General features: G+C 42.6%; 1 protein-coding gene across 1 annotated transcript in view; it reads left to right on the forward strand.

The window, feature by feature from the left end:
• The window catches only part of ADA2B (ADA2 2B), a 90,762-nt gene that overhangs the window by 55,374 nt on the left and 18,566 nt on the right, over positions 1–16,822 (forward strand). Inside the window, exons 9-10 of the mRNA XM_087369968.1 lie at positions 8,297–8,425; positions 8,885–9,119. Of these exons, the coding sequence (XP_087226094.1) occupies positions 8,297–8,425; positions 8,885–9,119 (364 nt within the window). The remainder of the gene's footprint in view (positions 1–8,296; positions 8,426–8,884; positions 9,120–16,822) is intronic.

Genomic DNA, 16,822 nt, shown 5'->3' on the forward strand with positions numbered 1-16,822 from the left:
CCATGGTCTCAACATACTTATGAGTCTCAAAAATCATACCTTTAGTATGCAAGACAGGCGGGACTTTCCTTCTTCCACTATTTCAAATGGAGCTTTCCCGGTGGAAGTATGCACAGTATTGTTGTAACCAAACTCCACTAGGGCAAAAAAACTGCTCCCATTGTGTCTTATGCTCAAACACATAACATTTCAGCAAATCAAGTAAAATGGAATTAACCTCTTCGGACTGCCCATCTGTTTGAGAATGAAAAGAAGATGAAAAGGTCAATGTAGTGCACATATTCTTAAAGAGCCCTCTCCAAAACAGACTCATCATGCGTGGATCTCTGTCATTCATGATAGACTAAGGCATCCCATGATATTTAAAGATGTTTTACATGACCAATCTTGCCATGCGATCCGCTGTAATTTTCTTGGTTGCTGAACTGGGATATAATAGTCCAAAGGCCATCATTCCTTGTTGGTGTCCCAAGAAGGTCAAAATATAAAATCCATGGCAATTGTCTCCCACAGTCTATCTAGGGGTATGTCACGAGGGCGTGAGTTTGAACTTGCATGTGGGCAGGACCTTGGAAAACTGAGTGGGCAAGGCCATAGGATGTGGGTATGCAAAGTTCTCCCCTAGGGATTGGTGCCTTGGGGGTGAATTTGGGGATTGGTCCAAAGAAGGGGCAAAGGACTCGAATTAAGTTGGGCTGTTGGTATGGTCCCAAAAAGTGCCCCACTAGAGGGGGGGCATGGGGGCAACTGAAATGTAGGTGCCACCTGGCACCCCTACTAAAACCTCAAAGCTTACGTGCATGGTTATGGGCTGTTGGAAGCAACCAGAGAAGAATGGATGTGGGCCAACGGAAGAGAGGGATCAAGGTTTCCCATATGATGAACGAGGTGAGGGAAAAAAGGATCACGCAGGGGATTGACGGTAGTTGACAGCTGGTCAGGTTGGATGCTGGTCCTTTGGATAGCAGCCTTGGAGTATGGACTGCTGTATGACAAAATCCATCGGGCGATGAAGTCTGTACGTTGCACGCAGGGCCACGAACCTTTTGCTGGTCAAGGTCGGCATACGGGAGCATGGGCTGGCCATGAGAGCTTGAATGCTGGTCGGAATTCCATGCTGTGGGTTGGAGATTGCGTGGCCATCGTATGTACGACTGTAGGGACTGAAGAAGTGTACGGACTGTACAAATACACAGGCTTTGTAGGGGTGCTGATGCACGGGCTGTACGGTCCAGCTGGGTTGGTGTACGGTAGGGTACACAGATTTATGGCAGGCTGACGTGGATTGTAGGGTCTGTGGCCAGTGTGGCAGCCTGGAGAAGAGGTGCTTCTGCAAGGTATGCATTAGCTCGTGAAGGAGCGTGGTTGGAGGTTCCGGACTGGTTAAGAGTTCACACATGCCTCTTGTTCTTGTCTGTGAGCTATTTTGAAGAGCCACTACCGGTGGAGAGATGGAGTTCTCGAGGTTGCAGGCTGGTTTTGAATGCTTTCATTTATTCTTTTGGGCACATCAGTTGTCCAGTGGGCATGAAGGTTGGCAAGGGAGTTGTGTGATCCCGTTTGGATTACTAGTAACAGCTTCGGGCTTCCTGCTAGTACTGGGAACTGATTTGGATGCCCATTAGAATGTATGGTGTGAGTAGAGCCTAGCAGGGGTGGTTGCTTGGGACATTGATGCCTACTAAAAGTAGAATGTGTATTGAATGCAAGTGTGGGCAAGTCCACCGTGTATCTTATCTGCAAGGTTCTCCAAATAATAAAGAAATACCGAAACGGGCGCCAAGGTTTGGGGCTAGTCCGTGTTTTTCTTTTTGAGCAGGAGCATTCTAGCACCCAATCTATTCTGCTGTTTATTTGTTGAGTATTTTAATGTGAAAGCATTTGTTGGTTAGTTGTCTATCACCGCCGTCTTGTTGGCCTTGAGGCCGGTTTCAATCAAAGAAGTAAACAAATAACACTAGTTTGAGGCTTCTAGTCAACAATTTAAAAGGATGACTTTTGAAACTGATGTTTGGCAGTAAATGCAAGCAGAGACTTTCATTCATATATTGTCTCAAGGCATGGTGAAATGAAATGCTAGAATTATCATTGATGAGTGAGGCAGAAAGAAGATTTAAGAAAGGCAAGGTGAATTTTGTGAGAGGTGGCTTTGAATCAATAAAAATGAACCAATGATACTTGAGAAAGGATTTTGTAGCCATGTGGTGGAGACTCTATTTTTTATGAATTGGATCGTGAATGTATCTTCATGCATGTTTGTGCAAACTGTCTTAGGAATTTAGGAGTTTTGCAATTTCATGAGCTCTAAAGAGCATGTTCTTCAAATATTTTTCTATCAACTGCGATAATTCTTTTGCCAAGCTCTCTTTCTCAACAAGCTCATTGGAGAGAGTCGCTTCGCTAGTTGCTCGGGTTATGTTCTTTAAAGAAATAAAAAAAGAAAAGAGATATTCAAATGCAGAAAGGCCAAAGATTGCCTAGGCTTAAGAATAGATACTGACTCTCAGAAGTTTTGGCGTGTGTTAGTGAGATATAGCAGGTTGTTCCTTTGTAATACAATACACTTCCTTTGTAATACAATACACCCGTTTATGATTGACCACCTTTGCAGTACCACCTCCAATTGTTGAGGGGATTGTTGGGAATTTATTGGGAACTTATATTGTGGTCATAATTGAAGAACTTTCAAAGATTTAGTAGGCATTAGCTTTTTATAGATTTGTGAGTTAGTGATATGGATGCCATTGCGGTGATGGAGGGGTGAATTGAGGGGGTTATGAGATATATTAGCTTGATTTGCAACGATCTTGGAGGTTTTCTCTATGATATTGATTGACCGATTTAGTTTGACCAACACTCTGTAGATGATGCATATGGATGACCCATATAGTATTGGGTGAATTGAGGGAGTTATGTTTGATGTATTAGCTCGCTTTGCAATGATCTTGGAAGTTTTCTCTATGATTTAATTGACCCATTTAGTTTGACCAACACTATATAGATGATCCCACTGGTGTGATAAAATGCATTAAAATGTGGGAATTTGAGCCCTCTTCAAGTACCTGCCACAAATAAAAATACCACCAAGCACATTTCACCTGTTAAAGGTTAGCCAATGCATGCATTCAAATTCTTTGGACTAATCCTAGTCCTTTGTGGGCATCATGCAACTAAGCAAACACGATAAAAAAGATAGAAACTTTTCTAGCTGACAGAAGTCAACTCACTTTGACCGAAGGCAACGCTGTTGGACTGGAGTCGAATAAAATATTTTCACTTTATTTTTGGGGATAAATAGGGCTTTGTAAGTCTCTCATCAGTAGAGAACCAGTAGATGCATCAAAATGTTCAATCTTTATTTGGCTCCTCTGAGGTGACTAACAATCTGAAATCTGTGTTCATATGGAAGGTTTTGGAAAGCCATCCATGAGCCCATGGATGAAGTGGGCCCTCTCTCCCACATGGACAATTGCATGTAACTAGAAGCGCCTAGGGTTCTACCATGCACATTCCTGAAGCTGCCCCAAGCTTTCAGGATGGCAGCCATAAGGTGGGGGAGGAAGGCATCCTGAGGTGTACAGGAGTAAAATCCATCTACTGCTGTCCATCCAATCACAACCTAGGAAAAGGTTATAGGACCTGTCACCTAATGCATCAAATAAATAAGTCTTCCAAGGCTCTTGTCTTGGGGTAAGTCCCTGACCAGCACAAAGCCCTACACTGCAGATCTAGATCAATGATATTAAGGCCACCTTCTTGTGGGGGGAGAATCAGTGTCTCCCAAGCCACCATGCATTGAAAATGTGGGTGATCTCTCTAATTCCTTATCTTTCCTCTCTGCTGGTCTTGGTTTCGAGTGTAGATGCTTAGCTTTGACCCTGGAGTCCACTGTTTGCAAATGGGAAGGAGAAAGAACATTAGCTTTTACCATTGAAGGATGTTTACTTATTTCGCTGGCAAGTCTGAGAGTTATTCATATGAATCCTTGTATAGCGTGTTATAAATTATTCTTTGCATAAGCTTGGCTTGCATGCTTAATGGATTTTCCACGAGTTAGCTCCTATAGTCGAGTGCGGCTTTTCATGCAGCTGCTACTCCTGCATTTGTGAAGCTATTGGGCATCTTTGCTGATAGATGTCATGTGCAATATTAGATCGGCTTGTATCTAGATACAATCACTTGACATATCTTTCTAGCTGATCTGATTGACGAGTCCATATAGCTATCCATATTTGATGCACAAAAATTATTTGCACATGCAATTGTTCTCCCTGATTGGGTAGGAAATTATGTTGTTGCTTTCTTGCTGTAAAATAGTTGCAGGTCAGGGGAACCAGTTTAAGTATTTATATGTGTAGAGGTGCTTTCAGTGATAGACCTGTTTATTGGTACCTATCATCCCTTTTCATAATTAATTTTTTCACATTTATTTTTAAAAGGGAGCTCTCAATGTCATGCACACAGCAGATTCTAGTTTCTTTTGGTTGTTTATGGAGAAAATGTTTTGTAAAGCTGTTTGCTTGATTGATAGACATTGCCTATTCTAGTCCAATGCATTCTAGGATCTTTGCTCAAAGTGGTCATTAAAAGATGTCTTCCCATGGATCGTTTTTTATTCTTGCACAAAGAAGATTACTGGTTTCAATCCTTATACTAGGAAAATTATGCCTTCTATCCTGATCAATGTGACTAATGATATAGAACAAAGATGGACGCTGTTGAGTATAGATGACCAACAGCATATGTTTGAACTTTACCGTTAGGCTACTAGTTCTAATGTCAAAAGTACCTCAGACTATGTAGTTTGTAGAGGACCCTTTCCTTTGGGATGGATTTCCCTCCTGCATGCCATATTGAGATGGGAGAGGGTGTACCCTGTTTCATATTTGATAGGTTACTTATAATTTAAGGTAGTTGATGATGTTTTAACTAATGTTTAATTGGGAGTTGGGGGCATGTGCTCTGATTGGGATGCCTGGATGCTCTATGCTTCCCGATTACAGTGTTGGCGATATAGGGTTGCTGACTTTGATAGAGGATGAGATTGCCAAGGTGTGGTCTGCTTTACCTATGATAAGTCCATCCCAGTTTGTTCTAGAAATGCATAATGATAAGTCCGTCCCTGTTGTTCTAGAAATGCTACACTCAAGATGTACTGTTTAACCCCGTGCAAAAATACTACTTGCTGATTTTTTTGGACTGTCTTTTTAGTTTGCATCTTCCAAGATGGTTTTGTTGTTCTAAAAATAGTTTTGCAAATATCTGTTGGAATAGTTTTGTAAATATATGTTGGACAGTTCAATCAATATAAACACTTCATGACACGTAGACAGGGTTTGTGCATGGCAGAAGTATTTTTGATAATATTTTCTCATTTTGGGAGGCCTCAGAATGGGCCATGCAGAGCCGCTAGAGATTGGCCATTCTACTCTTGGACTTTCAGAAAGCTTACGACAGAGTAGACTGGGATTTTTTAGAGGGTACTCTATCTCGCTTTGGTTTTTCAGATGCATGGATTAGAGGAGTATCCTCTCTTTACAGATCAGCCCATAGCCAGGTGCTCATTGGGGAGGTAAGAGGGGACAGGTTTCAGATTTTCAGATCAGTCTGCCAGGGATGTCCTCTTGCCCCTTTTCTTTTTCTGTTTGTGGCGGAAGCTATGAGTATCTACATTAGATCTCAAGCTGATATTTATGGGCTGAGGCTTCCTATCCGCCGGGAAGAAGAGCTCCTGGATAGTGAGTTGGCAGATGACATGGCTGTTTTTTTGGATGCCTCCCCCAGGACGCTCACTTCCTTTCGGACAGCCTTGGATTTATTTTGCACAGCTGTAGGTGCACACATTAATTGGCATAAATCCAATGGTTTTTGGATTTGCGATGATGACACCCCGGAGCAAACTGTTGTGAAGGAGAGATGCCCACCCCAACCTGGCAGCCCAAATATCATCGACCCGGATCTACAGTGCAGAGCTTTACTCTGCAAGGTCGTTGTGAGAGGACTTATGCCAAGGCAAGAGCCTTGGAAGGATTTCTTTATCAGATGCATACAGTCTCGCACGCCCACTTCAGGAGAGGATTGGACACAAAGTACGAGATGGGTTTTTACCACAGCCCACCTCAGATCTCCCTCTTCCCCTCTTATGGTTGCTATCCTGAAAGCATGGGCCAGCTTCAGGAGTACTCTTCGTAGGATTCCCCCATCCACCCGTGAAGAGATTGAAAGGCAGCCTATCATGTGGAATGATAGGATTTTGGATGAGCATGGCAGACTACTTGGAGCTTCTCCTTACATGCAGTGGCCAAGATGGGAGAGGGGCCCTGCATCTACTGTGGGAGCATGGAAAGCCTTCAGGAAGCTTCCTGCAGACTGACAGGCCCAGATGGTTCTTAATCTCAGAGGGAGTGCAGGGAGAGTCCGACAGATTGATGCAGCCTTGTCCTTGGATTGGGTGGACACAGATGACATACCTATTACTTGCTCCACCTGGATGGGGGCATTTTCCAGACTGGGAGTTCCTTTATAGGTGATTGCTTTTCATGACACACATGAGGATGCCTTAGTCTTTGATGTTTCTTTGGGGGGTAGGCTGTCCAGATCCACAGATGATATCTTGTTGGAGGTACCGTTTCAGCTAGTCAGGATAGTGGGCTTCATGGAGCATGGCTCTCTTTCACAGTGGTACTTGGATCCTGACCTGCTTCTCATCGCCCTGGGCTCATGGAGACTGTGGCTTTATGGAGGTGTCCCAATTAAGTTTTTGCAGTGGGACCCTGGGGAATGGGAATGGATAGATGAAGGGCACCGAGAGAAGGGCATCCCCTTCTTTCGTTACACGGTTAGTAATGCCAGAAAATTCCAGCTCAGCTGTAAGGGTTGGAGGCCTACCAGAGCTCATCATTGGGAGAACTTTTAGATTTCGGCTGACTTGCAGCAATTTTTTTGGCAGAGGCTCTGGAAATCCCACCGGAATAGAAAAATCACTCTCTTCTTTTGGCTTTCTATTCATGGTGGGATAGCAGTAAACCATTGGAGATCTAGGTTTGGAGTTGACCCTTCTTGCCCTCGTTGCCTTTCTGCTTTGGAGACAATACAGCATTGCCTTTGGGATTGCAGACAGGCGAGAATCATATGGAAGGGGATTGCAAGACTTTTCAGTACTTTTGTTTGCCTACCTTTCTATATGACCTGGGGATCAGTGGCTTGGCTTACTCTTTCAGGGCCCCTGGTCTTTTTTGAGAGACTTGACTCCTCTTCGGCTCTTCACATCCGACGACACCTTGTGGAGTCGTGCTCTCTAGAGGATGTTCCGGCCACTCTCTTCAGGGCTGCTCATTCCTCGGTTGACTCTCCATGGGAGGTCTTAGCTGGCATTGCAGCATGGCACATTTGGAGAGTCAGATGCACTGAGGCTTTGGAGGGTTCTCAGGTTCACCCTTCTCAGATCTTGGCCAGTACTTGGACAGATACGGTACACTCTGATGGCCAGTTGGGCGACCATGCAGGGATCATCTCGAGCAGCCTCCTCCAGGAGAGTTACTTTTCTCAAAGATTGGAGAGACTCTCCCTTCTTTGCTGAAACTTCTACAGGGTTGAGTTGGCATTTTCAGCCTCAGCCTTGGTTTCTTTTTACCTCATTCCTCTGAGGTGTTTTTTATTACATGCTTAGCATGTTGTATTTCCGCACAGAGCTTGCTCTAGCGAGTTTCTTTCTTACTTAATAGAGGTCTCTTTTTTGCCAAAAATAAAATAAAATTAAACACTTCACATTTGTAGGCGGAAGGATAACACAGGCTAGACATGTAAGTGTTATTTATTTGCTTGCTTCTTTTTCTTCTCCATTCCTGTGCCCTTTGCAAGCCAAACTGTGCATCTGATTAATTGCATGAATATTTTTGTTTACATGAAGGTCTGTAAAACATCCACTTGTCTTGCAGATCATGGGAAGGTATCTGATAGGTAACAATAAATGATGAGTGTATGTTGTGAAGATTTGTAAGTATGCTGTAGTCAGTTAAATTGTTGATCCTGAGCCACCAGGATGAACTTGTGGACCAAGTTTTGAAGGTCCTCTCCTAAAAAAATAGCTCAGAACCTAGAATCTCACACTATTTGGAATAAGATTACTATATCATTGATGATGAGGTTGAGGAGACCGCTGTTTGTTTTGCTTCTAGATTACAAGTCTGGGCATCAAGGCAAACAAAAAATGCCATGGTCCATTTTTTATATTATGTAAGCTACCTGTAAAATGTTTAGCTACTTCCCTTTGATGCAATAAAGCTATAATTTCCAGGCTCTGGTACTGAAGGGGAGAAGGGAGAAGGAAGAGCATTTGGAGGCAAAACTATGACTGCAACAAATGCTGACAAGAAGCCTACTGTAGCTGGACAGGATTCTGAGAATGCAGCAGTGGGAGCTGAAGGTACTATGACTCCTGTTATCAATATGGTTCCTTTTTTTATTAAAAACTGTCACATGGTGAGTGCCTATGTGCAGGTAAAATTTTCATTAGAGTGTTTAGCCAAAGTGGATGCTTTTAGGTGCTTTGCAAGTGTGCGAAAAGTCTATGGTGCCAGTACTGTGCATCATACGGAACATGCCCGGGATCTTCACATATTTTAAACTTCTGCACATATTTAGAACTTGGGATCTGTAGGTTTTTAAGTAAAACCTTTTCTAGAGTTTATGCATTTGTTGAGGCAGCATGGCATGACGGTTTGATACAAAAATGTGCACTGCTAAATGCCACATATATGAATCATGATTGTAAAAAAAATTGACGGTAACATATATCTGAAGTATTGTAGAATAATAAGGTTATCAATGCTTGAAAATGTGAGTTTCTTAGAGTGTTCTGAAAGTTGATTATATATGCTTGCAGAAGGAGGCCAGGTCAATCGGAGCATTGGTGGGAAAAAACCTAAGCCGCTACCTGAAGACAATAAGGCAGGTACCACTATATTAGACCAAAGCGGTTACAATCCAAAAAGGCAGGAGTTTGATCCGGAGTATGATAATGATGCTGAACTTCCTCTAGCGGAGATGGAGTTCAAAGACAATGACACAGATACAGATCGTGAACTCAAGCTACGCATGCTACATATTTATCTGTCTAGGTTGGTTGTCTAAGCTGGTTTGCAGCAGTTTCAAGGTTAAGCATAGTGAACACAGGCTCATCTTGAGAAGTAATATTCTGATCTGTACATGTCCTGCTTGAACCTGCATTGATACCCACTTGCACAAGCACTTTTTTGGTATTAGAACTCACGACATATTTATTGGCATGTCACACTTGTGTGCACACATGTGTACACATAAGTGTGCCCAACACCCTTGCACATACAAAGCGACACAGGCATGTGTGCGCATCCACCGCACATGGTATGTGCACACACAACTGTACACGCGTGGCATTCTTTTACACATCAAAACTAAATATGTGCATATTGCATGCGATGTTATCCCATATTTCCAACACCTGTACTCTGGTACAGGTACCGAAAGTACTAAATGGGTTCCACTAAAACCAAGTTTTCAAAAATTTCTGTACCACAAAATCAGAGGATCCTGCGTGTCCATTTAATGCCAATGGCATGCTTTCCTTATGGTAACTTACACAACCCAGAAGTGTTGTTCCTCATTAAATACATATACTCACACACCATTGCTTTTTGCCAATCTTTGCTTTTGATACATTAACTGAGCTGAAATCTTATCTACAGATAGCAAATTCAAGTATCCGATAGGCACATAGTACACATCTGTGATGTATCTCTTTTCACCATCAAAGAGGCATATTGAAATGTCTTTGATTCCCTCTATTGGCAATTCTATCCATTGGATTGTGTCACCTCTAGATTACCCATGTGGATATCCACATCCAAGCGACTTTCTCGGAGTAGGTGGCATGAAACACTTGAATCATCAAGCCAGCAACCAATGTAGAAAGATTGAAAAAGTATGATGCATTGGCATGTTTATGTGGAGTGGAAGCTTCTATTTTTTGAAGTAAAACTTTCATCTTAACTTAAAATCACTTTCCGTTTGCATGGTCCCTTAATGAGAGCTGTGCAGGTACTATGGCCCCTTTCCTGTTCTTTGCCCTTTGCATTGCTGCTTTTATGGCCACCGAATGGTCCACCGTCGAGTGCTTGGGACGAAACCTTGCCTGCGATGGTGCCCTGACTCCTTGGGCTTCCGCCCACCTGCTGATTTTTTGCTCAAGGATGGTTCCATATAATTGGCCATTAGGATACTCACATGATGGTTCTCTAATTTTTAACCACCTTGTTGCCCTCGAATTGGTACAATTTTACTAAGTTGCCATTTTAAAGGAAAGCCCTCCTTTAAAGCCTTATTCATGATCTCAGTAAGCATCCCCTCAAAATAGTATCTTATACAAGCACTATTGGTTGATGCAAGCAGCAAGGGTGCTCTAGGGCTCTTGTTGAGTGTGTGTGTATAGAGAGAGAGAGAGAGAGAGAGAGAGAGAGAGAGAGAGAGAGAGTCTATTAATATCCGCGGGAGACCATGTGAAGAACTAGCCTTCCCAAGAATGCAAATGTGTGTAATGCATGTAGAATTTGAATGCCGATTGGCCCTCCAATGGAAAAGAGCGCCCTCGTGAGAGTACTTGTTTCTATTTTCGACCTACATGCAAGGTGTGTGTGAGATGGCGGATGAATGCAATGTGAATGAAGAATGTGAATGAAGAATGCTACGTGAGATTCACAATGAAAGGGTGATACCCTTTCATTAATGTCCCTTGACATCACTCAAGTTCCATCTTCCCATTTACACCTACCCTTAGCCTATGACCCATGCATCTACCATTCAATGCACCTTAATGCACCCTTCCCTTCCTATTGCCCCTAGGACCTAGACACGCGTGTGCACATTTTTATTAATAGAATAAGTATCACATTCCCAAATTCGATGCTGTCTGAAGCAGTGGCTCCAGCTCGACTAGTCCTATCTACTCAGATGATAATTGGTCGGTGTCCATCATAAATACATATACATGTTACACCATTGGCGTATAATGTATAATAATGTTTTAATGTCTACTAATCACAGATTAGTGATTTCTCTTGTGTCATGACACTCCCTCCTGTTTGAATGGGCAGAAGTCCTCTTCTGGATCCTCTCTTGTTTCTTTCTCTTGCGTACGCTTTTCGCTTTTACTTCTGCATTTGCATCTCCTCTTCATAATCTGCAAATAATCTTCTCTTGGTAGTACACTATCTCTTATGAATGAGAACTTAAATCCCATCTTCAAGTTCTGATTCCTCTTGATGCTGAATATTCAAAATGTAGAAGTACCACTGCAGTGCCTCTTCAGTATCTCTTCATGCTCAGAATCCTCTTTTGAATACTTAGCTGCTGAAATCTCTTTACAGTAACCTGCTCGATAGCTGAAACACATTCCCAACAAATTGGTCAGTATTAAAACGATTCTTTCACCCAAATGTTTCATTGAACTAGGTATACCTTGGCTATGGATGATTTTGCGATGGAGAGCTACTTAGTCTATAGAAACTATGGACCTTCAATCTCTTTTTCCAACTCTTCTATTTCAGCCCTATTTATCTTATCAGACGCTCTACAGGGAGGAGAAAAATATTTATTCTCTGTCCATACTCTACAATGAATATGCCTACTTTCTATTCAGTTCACACATCCATACACCAATGGATAGCATTTACTCTTGGCTCTATGTTCATCGTAGAGTCCTGGAATGAGGAGGTAGAAGCCTCACCCTCTAAGGCTTCACGTCAACGACGGAAATTCAAACTGTCCACCGCTCTCCCTTATCCACAACTCTCCCTCTCTCTCTCTCTCTGATCATACATTAGGGCCCAGGACAAATTGTCGGGCTGGACCCCCCCGAAGGTCTTTATTACTTTCAGAAAAAAAAAAACTGTTACAAAAGTTCAGCAGGAAGCTGTCTCGTAAGTCTCTCTCTTTTCTCTCTCTTACGTGAAAAGAAATCCTTCTTTACAAGGGCTTCAAACCCCATTCAAATTGGCAACATGCCACTTGTCTACAATCTAGACTAACTCTTATTACAAGCCACTTAGGGCCATTCTGGAGTCTTCAAAGCTCTCGGTCACACGAACCGTTTCCTGAATGCTTGTCAGGCTCCCATTTCGCTTAGGAAAAAAATAATCCTTCTAGTACCTGCAACAATCAATTAAAGCGCACCACCATGGTACCCATTAATTGTTAGCGCTTTGCATGCAAATAACACACTGTGGACTAATCCTAGTCACGGTGGGCGTCCCCACTGAACACATGTGCACATCTAAACAAATATATATATATATATATATATATATAAATATATATATATTTTCTCTGGTTGACTGGAGTCAACACTCTTGATTATAATTAAAGAGCTTCGACCCAAGGTCAGGGCGCCTTAATTATAGCCAAGTCTCTCCAACCGAGGTTGGCACATCTTGGTTAACCGGGGTTAACCCCTCTTGGCGCATGCCAAGTCTTGTTGACCGAAGTCAACGCTCTATGACCATAGTCAGGTTTACTTGACTAGAGTCAAGTATCTCTGACCGTAGTCAATCCTTTGACCATTAAAATAACTCTTTGACCGTAATTAACACATATAAAACTCTTTAATTATGATCAAATAAATGGTCAACTGTACTTTGACTTAGGATATTTACATTTGGTGACATCCCCTCGGCTTCTATTCAGTTGACCTCAACTGAAAAGCTTCCTTGTAAACATCCAAAAGCTGTGGATGATCAGATAACATGTCTTCGTCTATCCACTTGGCATCTAATGCCGTATAATTCTTGAATTTTACAAGATATCTGTAAAATTCTTTACCCTGAGGGCCTTTACGTACAATATGGTACACAATTTGCTCTGGCTGAAGGACTTCCTCTAGCTCATCCACTTCTGGTGGATCTTCTGATACTGGTTCTGTAGGCTCTGGTCCCTGAAATTTCTTTAGAAGACTCACATGGAATGCATTGTGAATCCTCCAATGCTCTGGCAATGCTAATCTGTATGCAACCTCATTTATTCTTTCTGTAACCCTGAAAGGGCCATAGTATCTGGGAGATAACTTTGCATACACTTTCTGTTTGCCTTTAAACTTGCGGAGCCTAGCTTTTTCAAACTTTAAAAGTACCCAGTCCCCTTCCTTGAGATCCAACTGTCTCCTATGTTTATCTGCAGCCCTTTTATGTTTCTCTTGAGACCTTTCAATTGCTGTCCGGACTTGGCTGTAAGCTGTCTGGAGGTCTCTTACAAACTGATCAGCTGCAAATATTTCATCTTTAGTCCTCAATATAGGTGGCAAAATCACCTTCCCATATATGACTTCAAAAGGGGCTTTCCCTGTAGAGCTATGTACTGTATTATTGTAAGCAAACTCTACTAACGGTAGGTACTTTTCCCAGTCTGAACTTTGGTCACCCACGTAGCATTTCAGCATATCCAAAATGGTAGAATTTGCTACTTCACTTTGACCATCTGTCTGGGGATGGAAAGAAGAAGAAAAATTCAGATTCGTCCCCATGTTATCAAATAAAGCTCTCCAGAATAGACTGGTCATTCTGGGATCTCGATCACTAACAATGGACTTAGGCATACCATGATGTTCAAAGATCTGTGCCATGAACAGCTTAGCCATATGATCTGCCTTTATGGTTTTGCGAACCGGAAGGAAATGAGCTTGCTTGCTGAATCTATCAATGATAGTCCAAATCCCATCATTTCCTGACTTTGATCTCGGCAAATCAAAAATAAAGTCCATTGTAATATTTTCCCATGGTGCCTGAGGCACGGGTAGAGGCATAAGTAGGCCAGGTGCCTTCTGTCTATCATACTTCATTTTCTGACACGTAAGGCATTCAGTAACAAACTGATGTATATCTTTGCGCATTCCTGGCCAAAAGAAATACCTCTCTAGTGCTAGAGTTGTTGCTGTAATTCCTCTATGTCCAGCATAGGGAGGTGCATGGCATTCTCCCAAAATCTTTTTCCTCATCTCCTGGGTGATGCATAGGCAATCATCTTTCATTAAATACCCATCTTTCAGGGAATAGTGACTGGTGGATTGCCCTTCTTGCATCTGCTGTAAAATTTCACCAAAATCAGAATCATGAGCATATTGTTCCCTCATGCCTTCCAGGTCCTGATGATATGCAATAGTTACATTATTGACCTGGGGTCTTCGGGACAAGGCATCTGCCACTCTGTTCCGAATTCCTGGGGTATGGACAATCTGAAAATGATACATTGACAGCATGTTTGCCCATTTCATATGCTTCTCTGAAAGCTTGGTCTGAGTCAAAAAGTATTTCAGACTTTGGTGATCTGTTTTGACAGTGAAATCTGCACCCAAAAGATAATGTTTCCATGTATGGATAGCATGAATTACAGCCAATAACTCTTTCTCATAGATTCCTAAATATCTTTCCGCATCCCGAAGTCGCCTGCTTTCATAGGCTACTACATGACCATTCTGATGCAATGCAGCCCCAACACATTCTCCACAAGCATCGCAATCCACATCAAAAGACTGATACAGATCCGGAACTACCAGAATAGGCTCTGTAGTCAACTTTTCCTTGAGTGTATTGAATGCTTTCTTCTGTGATAATCCCCATGTGAAAGCTGCATTTTTCTTAGTGAGGTCATGTAATGGAGCTGCGATATCAGCAAAATGTCTGATAAATCTTCTGTAGTAAGAACACAAGCCTAAAAAGCTTCGAACTTCATGCACAGTTTTCAGCTCTGGCCATTCCTGAATGGCACGGATCTTCGCTGGATCCATTTGTATCCCATTCTTGGATATTATATGCCCCAGATAGTGGATTTCTTCCAGGAAGAATTCACTTTTCTTGCTGTTTGCATAGAGCTGATGATTTCTCAGCTCTTGAAACACTATAGCAAGATGTTCTCTATGCTCTTCCTCTGTCTTAGAAAAAACTAAGATATCATCAAAGAAAGTACCCGTAAAATGCCTGTACTTCCGGAAGATGCGATCCATCATTCTATTGAATGTGGCTGGAGCATTTGTCAATCCAAAAGGCATCACTAAGTATTCATACAACCCGAATGTTGTGCGGAATGCTGTCTTATGCACATCCTGAGGCTGTATCCTTACTTGGTGGTAGCCACTCTTCAAGTCTATCCTGCTGAAAACTGAAGCTCCATTTAACTGATCCAAGACATCATCAATACGCGGAATAGGGAATCTATTCTTGATGGTCATTTTGTTCAGTGCGCGATAATCCACACACATCCGGAATGAACCATCTTTCTTCTGTACTAATAGTACAGGGGAACAAAAAGGAGACGAGCTGGGCTGAATCAAGCCTTTGGACAGCAAGTCCTGTACCTGAGCCATAATCTCCTCTCTCTGAGTCGCACTGACTCTATAAGGGGGTCTGTTTGGTGGCTCACTATCAGGCATTAACTCTATCTGATGATCTTCTGGTCTCTCTGGGGGTAACTCCCCTGGCAAGACATCAGAAAAGCAATCTTTAAAGTTTACAAGAAACTGAAACTTGTCTTTGTCTGCATCATTCATTTCAGCATGCATATCATTCTCTTTTTCTTTTACAAAAACCATGTACGCAGAAATTGCAGACTTTATTGCTTTACCGCATGAAACATCAGATACAATGGGGATAGTGTCCCCTTTATTCCTGGCAATTACACGCTGATTTTTCCCCCTATGCACAAATTCCAGCACTCTTTCAGGAAGAGTCAACTTCACTGCCTTGCGGTGAAACCAAGGCATCCCCAAAACTACATCATAATGTTTCAGTGGAGAAATGAAGAAGTCTTCCTGATCCACATAACTCTGAATATGTAGACGGAGCTTCCCTATCAAGGGAGTAACTGGCACAGGATTCCCACAAAACATTTGATCAGCATCCAAAGCCCTGCCTAGCTCTTCCGTCTTTATTCCCAGCCTCAGGGCTAGATCCTCTGATATGAAATTATCAGTAGCCCCTGGATCAAATAAAATTAGCACTTGCTGGTCTCTAACTTTGCCCCATGATAGCAGCAATTCTCGTTCTTCTGGGTTCAGAGCATGACCCAGTATATCAGGAATTCCCCCTGCCATTGGCTTTTGCGGTCCTCGTGGCTTCTCTGCCTCTTTTCCCTTCGATGATGAAGGCTTTTCTGGGCACTGGGCAGCCACATGCCCCTCTTTACCGCACCTGAAGCATTTCCCATCTCTACGGAATTCCGCTATCTGTTCAGGGGTAAATAGAGATTTGCCCTTATAGGTCTTCGAGAACTGAGTACCCCTCGGCTTCTGAGGCTGAAACCCTTTCTTTTCAGCCTTAGGGGACTCTTTCTTTTCTGATTTTTGAAAATCAGTTTTCTTTTTATCAGCACGTCCTGCATGCAAGGATGGCACTGTAGATGGATCTTGTAGCGGCACAAGACTCGCTACTGAGGCTGAATGCATAAGATCTTGAATATTCTTTGCCCCCAAAGCATTTACTACTGCCTGAATTCTTGGAGTGAGACCTGCTCTGTACTTCCTCATCTGGGTACCTTTGGAGATCTTTTTGAACGGTGCAACCTGCAAATAAGCATCCCAGAACTTTTGGTTGTACCCATCCACTGTATCTCCTGCATCCATGTGCAAGCTGTCCCAGTCTTGAAGAACATGGTCTCTAAACTGTTTAGGCATGAACTGCTGGTAGAAGGCTTTCTTGAAGCCCTTCCACTTCCTTGGGGCTGACCCATCTGTAGTCAGTGCACTCCACCATGCACTAGCCGTTGCTGTCAAGTGTAGACTGACCATTCTTAGCTTGGAGGATTC

This window comes from Dipteris shenzhenensis, chromosome 31 (genome assembly GCF_047967505.1).
Source record: "Dipteris shenzhenensis isolate YYH24624 ecotype China chromosome 31, Dip_SZ_1.0, whole genome shotgun sequence".
In the NCBI taxonomy this organism is placed as follows: domain Eukaryota; kingdom Viridiplantae; phylum Streptophyta; class Polypodiopsida; order Gleicheniales; family Dipteridaceae; genus Dipteris; species Dipteris shenzhenensis.